The following is a 14,022-nucleotide window of genomic DNA, read 5'->3' as shown; positions in this document are numbered from 1 at the left end:
CTACGGGAACAGGTATTGACAAACCAGAAACCACCGTGCTTTTGTATGAACCAAAACTAAGCGTTGTTTTTTTTTTTGAGATGGAACACACCGATTCCATACTTTACTCTGTTCAGTTGTTGCTTGGTTGGAGATAGGGTTTGTTTTCTATTCAAACCACTTGAATCGAAACCTCTGAGGTAAGTATGTTTAGCATCGCTGATGGGTGTGTGAAGGTGTGTCTCCACTGATGGCACGATGAGACGACATGTACAAGCCGCTCAAAGCTCATGGAGACCGGGAAATCGTGGGCCCAGGGGGAAGTTACCTTGCATCGTCGGCATATAGGTTGGCCAACTTTTGAAGAAGTCAACGCAAGGGATTTGGTTCGTTTGCTCTTGATTTTCCTCCCTTTCTGTACACACACGAGGATCCAGGCAAATCAGGTGATCACACTGAAAATCCTCGCCGCCGTGGAACCTTGGCGGTAGTCAAGCCCCGTCGCCGCCGTGATCACAGTTCACAGCCGAGTCGAGCACAGTCGCAGCCGCCGGAGCCGTGCTCCTTGCCTCTCCCAGCGCCGTCGCGGCTGCGTCTCAGGCACCGTGCCTCGTCGCGTCCGGCCACGATGATGCGCGTCTCGCCGGCACGGCCGATCACATGCCGTCACCTGACCGTCGCCGAACACGGCTCGGTCGGGAGGTTGGACACACGGCGAGGTTTCTACCAACCGCGCGGAAAGGATAAGAAGTCGCGCCAACTGCACGGCGCCCACACGGCCCACAATTCTCGGCCCCATCCCCTCCACACATTACCGAATCCAACGGACGCACGCAACCCGACGGCCATGGCGTCCGCCGCCGCCTCGGCCGCCCCCGAGTCCGACCGCGCCGCCCTCGTCAAGGCCTTCGACGAGTCCCGCACCGGCGTCCGCGGCCTCGTCGAGTCCGGCGTCTCCACCGTCCCCGACCTCTTCGTCCACCCGGACCCCTACGCCTCCGTCCCGCTCGCTCCCCCCGGCGTCTCCATCCCCGTCGTCGACCTCTCCCTCCCCGCGCCCGTCGCCGCCGCCGCCGCCGCGGCGGCCGCCCGCGACTGGGGCTTCTTCCACCTCGTCAACTACGAGGCCCTCGTCCCCGCCGACTACCCCGCGAGGGCCCTCGCCGCGGTGCGCGCCTTCAACGAGCTCCCCGCCCCCGAGCGCTCCGCGCACTACGGCCGGGCCATGGGCGGCGGGGTCTCCTACTCCTCCAACGTGGACCTGTACCGCTCCGCCGCCGCGAGCTGGCGCGACACCATCCAGGTGGGGTTCGGGCCTACGCGGGCCGACACGGAGCGCATCCCGCCGGTGTGCCGCTCGGAGATCGTCGAGTGGGAAGCGCACACCACCGCGGTGGCCCGCGCAGTGATGGCACTGCTCTCCGAGGGGCTCGGGCTCAGCGAGGCGGCTCTGGAGGAGGCCTCGTGCCTGGAGGGGAAGGTCATGGTCTGCCATTACTACCCGGTGTGCCCGGAGCCTGAGCGCACCATGGGCTTAGTCCCGCACACCGACCCGGGAGTGCTCACCGTGCTTGCACAGGATGGTGTAGGTGGCCTGCAGGTGAAGCACACCAATGAGCATGGGGAGAGCTACTGGGTGGATGCCAAGCCTGTACCGGGCGCACTTGTGATCAATGTCGGGGACCTCTTGCAGGTAAAATGCACTCTGTCAATGCCCAAATGCTGGCAACTGAATTCAGTTCTAATTACAATCTGTGCCAACTCGATTAATGTTATACTTAATTATCTAAAGCACGCGTGCTACCAATTCAGCTTAAACCAGATGATTTGGGAACAGTGGGCATGTTCTAAATCTTCCATTTGTGTACTAATTGACTTTATGATGTGAGAATTTGTGCACTTAAAACTTCGAACCCAAGAACACATTTACTCTCATGATGGAAGAATGTAAACTAGAAAATACAAATGATAATAATTTGTTACTGGATAACCCCATGAACCGTTTGTAGATGCTTTGAACTCACATTTGGTGTCATTTTATTTGCATGTTGTGCGCCACCTGAATTGTAGAAAATATGAAATGTGATTTTCCACCCGGTTGATTCATAAAATCGATCAAGAGAAGTGTCAAGTGTGTTCAGTAGCTGCAAGTTATTTTATCTCCAAAGTCTTGTTTGGCAAACTAGAGGGGTTATAACTCAAGATATCCTTCTTATTCCAACTTAGATCACCCTCTGATTATTTGTAAAAACTGTTGATTCATCGAAAAAGGATTACCATCAGATTCTTTTATGATATGTTGGCAACAAACCAGACACTCAAACAAGGGTGCTTTAGTGAGCCCTGCAACTGCAAGTACCCATAAAGGATACCACTAGAAATTGTGAACAGCTATCCCACTTAATTATCCAATCAGTGAATCACTAGTCCGGATTGAAGTCGTATGACCGACAGATATGTATGAACTGCAGAAAGGCAGTCCATTTTACTCTGTAGCAACATGTTCTAACTTCCAACATTCTACTCCCTCTGTAAAATTTAGGCATACTTTGACTACTCGAGTCCATGCTTGACCAAGAATCTATCCAGTAATACTTATTGTGTTATACACATAAGATACTACTCATTTTGTCTTCCAAATCAATTTCTTCTGATTGTAATTTTGTAACTATGAACAAAATGTTGTAAAGCAATTTACGGGCCAAGCTCATATTTGACAGTCAAACTATGCCATACATTTGCAATGGACGGACTATCTATTTCTTTGGGTACACATTCCTACTAAAATACATAAGCTGGTGGTGGTTTCAAGAACGTGTGGTAGAAACGATTTCTCTATGGTAACAACTAATCAGTATAACCAGCGAGGATATCAGAGATAACTGGAACTGGATGTGGGTAATATGCTGATCACAAGGTAAAGGCCCAGAGAACTAGCAATGTATACTGTAAAAGATAAACTGACTCCACAGAGAACTAGCAATAGATATATGAAATAGCAACTCCACCAAACAAATATCTTTGTAGAGTTAATGAAGAATCAAGACACAAATTTGTGCAGTTAATGATTTGGAGAAAATGTAAAAATAGTTTCATGGCAATTTATTTGTCAAGAGCGAGATACATATCCATTGAGCAATATGGAAGCTTCTCTTCTCCCTGTGGCCTTTGTCAAGTTGTTTTCCTATTTTCTCACTTGCCTTTTGCTCCCTAGATCTTCCCACCATTATCTAGTATTAATATCCAGAACCTATAGGGTTTTCTTTTCTCGAACACAGAACCTAGAGGGCTTGAGGAATTTGAACTATGACTAGCAATGACGTGCTCCTATGCATTAAAGCACTGCTGTCTCTAGAATGTGCACTTGGCCAGCAGCTAGATAGATTTTCTTTTTTTGTTGAGTGATGTTTGAAGCATCACAACTGTAAAGTCCCATGACGGCCAGACCATCAAAGGAATTGAAGTTGAACCATGATACAGGTGGTGCCCCAGAACACACCTACATACGAGTGTATACAGGAGGAAAATGCTTGGTAGTGCCCACCTCTTCTGAAAACTGGAAATCTGATGGTTTGAATTTTGAAACTTTACAGCTCAACGCAGTTCAACTCACTTGAGTTGGACATGCTGTTGTATTAGTAGTAGGTAGTAAGTGATATATTAGAAATTAATACCAGAAATTGAAGTCCCATGGGCAACATGTGATGCTGGTTGATGAACAAAGCTCGCGCTGAAGATTATTGCTGTGTGGATTACATTTTCATCTACTCTCTCTCTCTTTTTAAAGGGAAATCCTCTGTCTCATAGTTATAATCATTAAAAACCGACACTATTACATAGAAAGAAATCATTCACTAAAGCAGAGCATAATCTCACAGTTATCCCAAATTCTCATAAGACAATATTTCAAGAGCTTGATGATTCATAAATCAGCTTGTTGCTAGTGAATTGGTTATCTAGACACTTAAAGTACTGGCCCATAGTGCACAGTTTTGAGGAGCAGTTTCATAATGTCATCATCTCATGCGCATCTAACCTGTTTTCCCCCCTATTCTTCCTTCAGATAATGTCCAACGATAAGTACACGAGCGTCGACCACAGGGTGGTGATGAATTCGCGTGAAGAAGCCAGAGTTTCGATTGCCGTCTTTTTCAATCCTGGGAAGCGAGGGGATTCGGTTTTCTATGGACCGCTGCCAGACCTGGTTTCTGAAGAAAACCCACCGAAGTACAGGAGTTTCACGATGTCTGAATTTTTCGGGGCCTTCTTCAAACGAGACCTTGCTAGCAAAGCCCTACTTGAGAACTTCAAATTGTAAGCTGATTCAAGCGTCACCAAACAATGTTTAAACCTGTGTACATGCAAAGTATGTAACCATCTCAGTGCAAGTGTCATTCTGTGAGGATGAAATGTGATTATTCCACCTCCTGTGGTCTCTCCATAGTGCTTCCCAACATAATGCTACTCCCTCCCATCCTTATAAGTTGACACTCCTTTAGTACTCTCTCCGTTCCTCAATATAAGTATTTCTAGAGATTTCAATATGGACTACATACGGATGTATATAAATGTAGTTTAGATTGTAGATTCACTCATTTTGCTCTGTATGTTGTCCATATTGAAATCTCTAAAAAAAGTTATATTTAGGAACGGAGGGAGTACAACTTTGCACTAAAGTTGCAGGAAAGGAGTGTCAATTTATATTGATCAAAGGGAGTAGTTTTTTTCATCGTGTAGCCATCGTAACCTTGCTGTCTCAGTGGGGTTGGCCTATGGAGCTGAGTGTGGCATCAAGGCTGTTAGCCTGCCTGCCAAAACTATTTCCGCTGATCGTCCTTCACACATCACCGAATATATTGTTTCTTCCTGTAATGTTTTCACATGGTTTTAGGCATGTAATTATCAAGTGGGGCCGAAATGCATATTGTATGTATGCTGTAATTCTTTCTGTAACTATCATTGCTTGACCTACTGGCCGCTTGGTCATTCAGGTGCTCATTACCCATTAGCCGTTGGAAGTTGTATTTCTTGTGCCTCTGGTTGAAATTCCCTATCTTTCACGGTCGGATTTTGACTGGAAGGTTTTGTGGTGCCATCATTTGTGCCTTGATTCTAGTTCATCTGATCTCCTTTCCGCTGTTGATGGCGCTAATGTGGCGCCTTCACACTGCTTTCATCACATCTGCCAAGTGGAGGAATGTACGAATGGTCCAGGTGAGTCGACGGGACATCACCTTGCAAGCATGCCTTCCTCGCCATGAAAACAGGGTGGACTCACACATTCATAGTGCACGCACACACATCTCTAGGTCACGCGCAGTTTTGATTTTTCATGGAGGCACCAGAGTGCGAGTATTCTTCAACTTTACATTCACACGTGTTAGAAATCAAGCATTCTGTTTCGGTTATTTCCCATTTTGATGCTTCTTGTCACAAAAGGCTATTAACTTAAAAAAAGTATACTCCCTCTATAAAGAAATATAAGAGTGTTTAGATCAATAAAGTAGTGATCTAAATGATCTTGTATTTTTTTACGGAGGGAGTACATAAGAAGAACCATAATTAGCTATGAAATGCGTTGCCATTTTTTGATTGACCTCCATCCCTAAATAAATGTCTTAAACTTAGTACAACTTTATACTAAAGTTAATATAAGGTTGGAACATTTATTTTGGGACGGAGATAATAAGGTGCCCAAATGGAAGGGCGTGCAAAGGGCACGTTGGGTAGTGCTCCGCCACGAACGCTGCAGCTTCAAGGTTCTGCTTGCTGTTGAGGCTTTGAAGCGCACACGCTAGCTGCATGTGAGGCTAGTAAGCGTGGACAGGTATGCGATTGCTACTGATGCTGTGCGTATATAATTAGCTCAGTCAACTGAGCTCGTGAGTTGTCTTGACTTTCCACTCTCGATTATAACCAAGCACTATGATATGATAACTATATAATCAGCAGTCTTTCTGTACCCGTTTGATTTACAGCTTGCGCATACCGTGGAGTAGAGAGTAAATTGCAAAAACCCATCATAATTGGGGACCCTAATTCAGAAAACCACTACGTTTCGTTTTTTTCTTAAAAAACCACCACAATTGTGCTGACAGTTTTCAAAAAACGCTGATCACTCATTTAGAACCGTTTGAGTGAAAATCTGACCAGTGGGTCCCAATGACAGGTCCATGCGGTGGTTACCAGACGGTGTGACTAGTCAACCCGTGTCCCCTGACTTTTCTCCATGCCCAGCAGCCAGGAGAAGAGGAGCGTCCCGCGCCTCCGTACGTGGACGGCCCCGCCGGCTCTGGCCAGCCAGGCCGCCGGCGGACGAGCCTCGCAGCACCGCCGGCCCTGCGCTACACAGTAGCACGCTCTGCCGTCTGCCATGGCCTCCGGCGACAAGCTGAACATGGAGGACAGGCCCAGGTGCATCGTGCGTGCGTGCCGGCACTTGCTCCAGCCGCCGTTCGAGGAGCTCTTCTGAGCTAGCTCCCCGTTGAATGCCCCGGTATACCTGCTGTAGCTAGACCTAGTCCGTGCTCCAGCTGTTGAAGGCCGTGCCCGGGGGTCAACTTTCGCCGTTCCCACAATACGCCGCCGCTGCCTGAGTACGCCGCCGACTCTCCCAACTGGGAGGCTTGGTTCGCCCTCGAACACGAGGAGCAATGGCGCTCGGGTGTCGACCCCGTCCCACCGCCGTTCCCACCGCCGCCCCCCGCAAGTACAGCCGGAGGACGAGGAGGCGGAGACGGAGTACCAGGCCGCCCTTGAGGAGGCCCTGCAGCAGGCGCTGGAGGCTAGCCGCCTCGAGGAGGGCGCACGCTGGGATGGGCTGAAGCAAGCCCTCGCCCTGTCGGCTGCGGGGGACTCCGTCCACACCCCGCTGTTCGTGCCACCACCGTCGCCGCCCGTCCAGCCCAAGCCGGAGCCGGAGCCGACGTGGAAGCGCTTCCCGCCTCCACCCACTTGGTCGGAGGAGACCTACTCGCGGACAGGCCAGTACCGCGAGTGGGTGAGCGCGCCCCCCGTCCACTTCGCCGCGACGCCGGAGCAGGAGGCCACCGACCTCGAGCGCTGAAAGGCGCATTGGCTCCGCTAGGAGCAGGCCGACGGCGAGCAGTAGATGCGCTACGAGGCCATGCTCCAGCGCGATGCGGATGCGCTCCGGCTCGAGGAGGAGGAGGAAGAGAGCGCACGGCTAGCCGCAATGCCGTCGCCCAAGCAGACGCCGGAGGAGGCTGCCCTGGTAGTGTATCGGGCGGCATTCGGGTGGGTAGGCCCTGCTCCCGTCTTCCTCGACCTCACCGGCGATGGCGACGGCGGCGTCGACGTCTAAGGCAGCGTGCGGGGCGGCAGAAGGCGGACACAGACTTTTTTCAATGTTTTAATTAATGTTTAATTATGTTTAAGTGAATTTTGGCCGGCGTTTGACCGGCCACTTATGTTTAATTATGTTTATTTCAAGTTTATTTCATGCGATCAATTTTTTTACATGTCGGCACATTTGGGTCTGTTTCTTATTGGGCAGCCAAGCCGACCCATTTTAGAATATAGACGCGCATGTCCGCCTGGCCGACCCAAACGAACGAAAAGGGGACAAAAGCAATGTCCATTTGGGTCGGCACGTTGGAGTAGCTCCGAGGTCAATCGTGTACAGTACAGTGTCCGATTGATCAGATCCGTGGATCATGCACGTCGGACTCTCGGTGGTCCGGGACGGAAGGCATGGAGAAAGAGTGATCCCGTCGATGTCGCCCGCCGGTCCTTCCAGGCAGTGGCGGAGCTTCTTGGAGACGAACCTGGGCCATCGCCCCCCCAACGAAAATGGTAAAACTCGAGTAGCGTATAATAGCACTGGAACCATTTGGCCCATTTAATTAAGGGACTGGGGAGACGAGGAGCGACCAACCACGCAACCAGCTTGCTTTTCGTCCTCGTCGACTCTCTCGTGTACTTGGTGACCGGTGACCTGGCGACTGGACGTGGGGGGCTAGGAGGGCAACAGCGTGACCAGAGTCTCACGCCACCACAGCCCACAAATCTCGTTGTGGCCGCGCGGGGGAATCAGCTGACGCGGCGGCGCACGTGGTTAGCCGGTGATTCCTCTCACCCTCTCATGGACCGAAGCAGAGCCCAAATTTGAACATCAAATCCATGAATAAACAATGACGAACAAACTCTAACAAATGAGGTACTAATCCGAAGGACTGCAGACTATTAAGACAAAGTGATTAAAAATGATTTCTAGCCAATAGCTTGATTGTAAACATATATCACGGAGAAGAACAACTATGAATATGTTCCTATGTAATTCGGGAGAGCAAAGAAACTAAGAGCTGGTCTGTAGAGATTAGCACAATAATTCCTGATTAATTAGTATTTTGGTATTTCTCGAAAAAAAGTAGCATTTTCGTATTTCTTTTTATTATGAATAGCTTCTATATGTACTTAACATAAAAAAGTATTTCATAAACTAACATGTACAAGATCACTATAATCATTCTAAGTTTCTCAATATTCTACAGAAGCTAACTATATGGTCACACGATTCGTATTCAAAGTTCTTTCTTTGGCAGCTTCGCCCCTCCTGAGATTTTGTTCAAGCTCCGCCGCTGCTTCAGGCGCGGTCTTCCTCTCGTTTGTCTTTCACGCGTCGCCTCAACAGGAAAATCTTTTGCTTCGCATCTCGCGGGAACGTGGGGCCCGATGTGGACGTACGCGCGCTGGCTTAGCTGTTGAGCGTACGCGTGGACAACACGTACGCCCGCGCACGTCTTAGCGTGGCGGCGTGCGCTCGCTCCTCCGTTCGCGTGATCGCGTCGGCGTCGGGGTGGGGGTCCAATCCGCTCAATCATCACAAGACAATGTTGCCGCGCGCTGGAAAAGGGAAAAGGTCCATTTTAAACCTTGAACTTGTAGAGGTTCGGCGAATCAAACCCTCAAGTCAAAATCCTTGTCGTTTGCACCCTGAAGTATGTAATCCCGGTCTAAATTAAGCCCTGGCAAAAAGTCAACCAGGATTTGTCTGATGGGCCAGCCCATTTGTTTTTTTTCTCAAAAAAAGTTGGTTTTCATTCTTCTGTCGCACAGGCCGAACTCCGACTGGTCCAGCCCATGAAAACTGGCGACCGTCGGCTAAAAAATGGCGCACTAGCAAAGTATCGAACCCAGGATCTGCAGCTCAACATACGCTGGTACTTCCATTTCAGCTACCGACTCAATCTGTTCAAATAGCAACACAAAAGAATATAAACCTAAAAGAAAGCAACACAAAACTATATGAATGAACACCAGATTCTAATATTTTCTTAAATTTCGAACGCAATTTTTTTTATTCTTTTTGAGTGTTTATGAAAAGCGACTACTTCTCAAATTTGTGAACAAATTTACGAAACTAAATTTGGAGAATTTAAACAAACTTTTGGAACATGCACATTTTTTAAAACACCCGAACAAAATTAGGAAAACGAAAAAAAATTAAAACTCGCAAACCACTTTGAAACGGGAACATTTTATAACTCCGGATTTTTATTGAAAACACGGACATCTTTAGAATTTTGTGAAATATAGGAATATTTTTTGAAACTCCAGACAAAAATTAGAACACACGAACATTTTTTAATTTTGTGATTTTTTTAAAACGGAACCAATTTTCTTTAAAAAGTTGTCAAAATATAAAAAAAAACATTCTGAACAATTTTTCAAAATAAGGAACATGTTTTTAAATTCCCAAACAATTTTATAATCTGGTTCATGAACAACTTTATATTCTTTCCAGAATCTGGTTCACGAGGTTCTTATTTGTGCGATTATCTGTTGCAAATATGCAGCTTCACGAATTTAAAAAAAAAAAGCAAGTGGACACAAAAGATGTGGTGGTAGCTTCCGTCTACCCTAAGGCTTATTTTTTTAACAGAAAAAAACGAAAGCAGGCTGGCCCAGCAGGGAGCAGTGTGTGCATCTGCGTTTTAATAAAAAAATGAATAATTGGGACCGTTGAACATTTTTTAAGAAACACAGATTGTTTGTCGTATTAAAGTATTATTAATGAAAAAATACACAATGAAGCATTTCCTTATAATGTATTAATGGAAGAAAAAGGAAAACGAAAAACAAAAGAAAGAAAAACCGAAAAAAAGGCAGGCAGAAAGAAAGAACCAGAAAGAATAAACCTAAAAGATAAAATAAAACAAAAGGTGAACAAATAAAATGAACAGAAAAACAAAGCAGTGAACGGGCAGCGCGCGCTCCCGCGAAATGGGCCGGCCCACCCGCGGGCGTAGCCACTGCTGTGGGCGGCAAATAGGTTCCACCACCAATCTCGGCCTTCGTTTGTAATCCCTGTTTGGCAAACGACTCCAGGGTTTGATTTAGACCGGGATTGCACAGTTCAGGGTGCAAACGACCGGGATTTGGACTTGAGTGTTTGATTCGCCGAACCTCTACGAGTTTAAGGTTTAAAATAGATTTTTTCCCTGGAAAAGTTACCGTTCATCCACTCTCCGGCTTCTGTCACGGAGAGCGTTTGTTCTCGAGGCTACGACATGCTGAATCGTAGCTTCACGTACGAACGTTCTACTACTACTACTACCTTGTGTGCCCTTCGGAAGCTACTCTGCATCCGAAATGTCGCGTACTTTCATTTTAGATTTTGTGGGTCCGAAAATATTTGTCAAAGGAATGGATGTACTAGACGTATTTTAGTTTTAGATACATCCATTTCTACTTTGGTTTGAGGATACTGAGGGTCGGACGATTCATTATTTAAAGAATGCTTTTCCCCCCTGAACTATATGCTTCAAACTTCATGGACAACATAGGTAAACTCACGCACGTGCAAAAATTGGTTAAAAATTACTATCATTTGCAAGCTAGAGATAAAACCGCAAACCAGCACTGTGTGGTTTGCTACAACAAAGGTTAAGTAATTTCACGTAAAAAAGAAGTTATAAGTTGCAGCAATCACAGACCATAAATAATTTTATTTCTTTTAGTAAAATTTACTTGCCTCCCGGTGTTTGTACTCATTCTCTATATACACTTACTTTATAATTCTCTCAGACTTATGGACCTAATATTTGTGAAGTTTTTAGTAATTGGTTCATATAGAGTGGAGTGTTTTGGAGGCCGAGCTGCCTGGAGGCCGCTATCCCGGGCAGACGTTGAGGGATTGGGATCCATGCCTTCTTACCGTTTAGTTATATACAGATGCTAATACAGCGGTGCCATTCTCTCGTCCTCTGTATTTGTATGTGAGCCTCCGTCGTGGGCGATGATGCAAGAACATGATGTGCCTCGTTGGGTGAGTTTGAATTTTGGTGCTGCTATCCCTCACCTGTAGTCGCTCACAGCGCACGTCCGCACATGCAAGGCTGGTTGTTATTTCTTTTTTTCTTCTTTATTTTTTTCTCTAGCCGTACATATTCTGTAAAAGTTCTGTTTTTTTTAATATTTCATTCACTTATAAAAAAATGAGTGAAAAATATTTTAAAGGCAATGCTAAATTATTCGACTCATATTACAAACAATCTTGATCGTGTCTTTGAAAAAAGTGCATCATGTATTTAAAATAATCACCACGTATTCAAAACAAGTCCACCACATATTCAGAAAGAAAATGTTTGTCACGTATATGAAAATTGTTCACCACGTATTTAGAAAATGTCCGTCATGTATTTAAAAATATTCACCAATTTTGAAGTGAAAACATGTGTTTAAAATATGTTCATCGCATATTGGAATAATATTCGCCGTGTATGCAAAAAGTTCATCGCATATTTGAAAATATTTTCATTATGTATTTGGATTGTGTTCATGACATGTATAAAAAATATTCATCTTGTATTTAAAATATGCTCATCGCATATTTTTTTAAAAAAATCACACCATATTCAAAAATAATTTAGAGAAAAATGATTATCTCTTTGTTAGTGACATCGCCGATATATCTACTCCTCGAGGGGAAAGTATCCAGTGCACATATTCTCAATAAATCTCTTTTTGAGGTTTAATATTCTTGAAGTTTTGTGGAGACAGAAGGTTAAAGTTGCATTCTAATTTTATAGTTTATGTTAAAAAAACCCAATACAAACATAAGCTGGTATTTTGGTGATGTGAGACGGGCCGTGGATTTGACCATTTTATTGGCCATGTAAATGTTTCTTATTATTGTTTCTACAACTATGTTTCATATTTGGATGAGAATTAGAGGTGTTAATTTTCCTGAATAAAGACACTCAAAGGGCGTATTAGTTCTGAATTAATATCGAGGAGAACAAAGATCAGTACAATGGATAGACAACTGGATGTAGAACAAGCACAAAAAATAAATTATAATAAAAACATACTAGTATCTGTCCTCTGATTGTATGCACCCGCTAAAATTTAAAAATTGCACTCAACCAACAACAAAGAAAACTAACACCTGCAAACGCCCTCGCCATACCGGGCTTTGAAGACGGCAATAGCGGCTCGCCCTTTGAGATGAGATCTATTAATCGCCTGAGCATCAACCCTCACACTTGCAAACTGTCAAGATCTGAAGGGAACCAAAAAATCTGCGGACAAAAATCCTCACTGGCCCTTCGTCGGTGTCGGGTCGAGCATCGTCAAGGTAGGGAGAGACCAGAATGACTGTATTCTAACACGCCATCGTCGCCACCACCTCGTCGATGATGTTGGAGAAGCAAAAACCTAAGAAAAATAAAACGAGACGGATGGGCCCCGACTCTTCTTGCCGCCAATGAGGCCACCAGACGGGAAGATGAGAGGCACCGAGGCCGCGGCTTGGGTTGGGAGGCGGCGACATGATTCGTCTGACCGGACTTTGGTACTTACTTAGAGTACTTAAAATTAGAAGCGTTGTTGTTGGTACTACAAAATTGTTTGCATAACTTTTCATCAATTGTAAAATTGCGATTTTTTTAGTGAGATGATCGCGTGGTAAAAAATAACAAGGTGCAACATATATTTGTTCAATCTGGTTGATTAAGGACTAGTCCAATAACCCATCCAGAAAAAGGACTTCACCCATTGGAACATGTACGACATGTGAGTACCTGATGATAAATATGCGTGCACTAAATACAGACAATTGGCATTGCTTGTTGAATCCATGGGTAATTTATCCAAAATATATTTTATGTTTGTAATGGAATGATTCTTTGGGGCAGTCTAATGATTAGTTCTCAATGAAGAAAGAAGATTTTTTTTTTGTACATTTGTTGCTGTTTTTATTATGTTTTAAAACGGTTTTGTACTAGTTGGGCCAAATCTACTATGGTTAGTAGCTTAATTATGAAAATAAAATGTAATCATCAGAAGAAATTGCAATTAGTTTATTATTCTCAATCATGGGTAAATCTGAGGTGCCTGCAGCGAGAACTTTCCCTTAATTAAGAACTAGTACTGCTAATCCCAAAACCAAGGTAATTAGTGTACCATGGAGGATGGTCATGTTCTCAGAACTTTCATATTCTTGTGACACGGAAGTGTACATGACGCACCTGTACATGATGGGTGAGACGGTGGAACCTGTGAACAGCCTGGTCGGGCAGTGGTGTTAAACATGGGATGACACTGTGCATAAAATGGAGAATACGGTGTGGTATAAAAAAGGTGTCAGATCAAATACGCGTGAGTCACAAGGGACTGCGGCCGATCCGTACGAACACTGACGAGCCAGATTAAGGCCTGCATGGTGCTCGGCCACCAAACGGCATTTTCGGTTCATATATACGGACTTCAGATCAAATTTGTGTTCCTCAATTTATGAGTAAAATTTGCATTGAAATAGCTAAATCGATCACGTAGTTACCAAGAGGGTAAAATGTGGCAATATATTTCCTCAATAAGATAATTGTGGTCACAAAATTGTATTGTTTCGTTCCTGGTAGTGTTGCTGCTGAAGAACGTTTCTTGTCGTCTTTATGATGTCAAGAGATGATTGGTGAGGATGATCGTTGTTGTAGTTCATTGTTCGTTGTTTTGATTGTTCTGGAGTTATTTTTTTGTTTCCTCCGTCTAGGCAGAGGTTCAGTGTTGTATGACTTTGAT

The 14,022-nt window shown here is 45.1% G+C and overlaps 1 protein-coding gene across 1 annotated transcript; it reads left to right on the top strand.

Moving 5' to 3' along the window:
- The first annotated feature begins 333 nt into the window (after nucleotides 1-333).
- Nucleotides 334-4,402, top strand: LOC123157243 (1-aminocyclopropane-1-carboxylate oxidase homolog 4). Its single transcript, XM_044575504.1, has 2 exons — nucleotides 334-1,672; nucleotides 4,043-4,402. Exons 1-2 carry the CDS (start codon nucleotides 608-610, stop codon nucleotides 4,295-4,297), a joined length of 1,320 nt encoding a protein of 439 aa, XP_044431439.1. The 5' UTR covers nucleotides 334-607; the 3' UTR covers nucleotides 4,298-4,402.
- Nucleotides 4,403-14,022: the final 9,620 nt, after the last annotated feature.

Source organism: Triticum aestivum, chromosome 7B (genome assembly GCF_018294505.1).
Source record: "Triticum aestivum cultivar Chinese Spring chromosome 7B, IWGSC CS RefSeq v2.1, whole genome shotgun sequence".
NCBI classification, from domain to species: Eukaryota; Viridiplantae; Streptophyta; class Magnoliopsida; order Poales; family Poaceae; genus Triticum; species Triticum aestivum.
The sequence above is the reverse complement of the archived record's forward strand: the minus strand, read 5'-3'. Positions and strand labels throughout refer to the sequence as shown.

Excerpts from the sequence above, each read along its gene's own strand:
- LOC123157243 (XM_044575504.1), top strand. The coding sequence starts at position 608 with ATGATGCGCGTCTCGCCGGCACGGCCGATCACATGCCGTCACCTGACC. Across the intron at positions 1,673-4,042 it reads ATGTCGGGGACCTCTTGCAG|ATAATGTCCAACGATAAGTA; the intron begins GTAAAATGCACT and ends TTCTTCCTTCAG.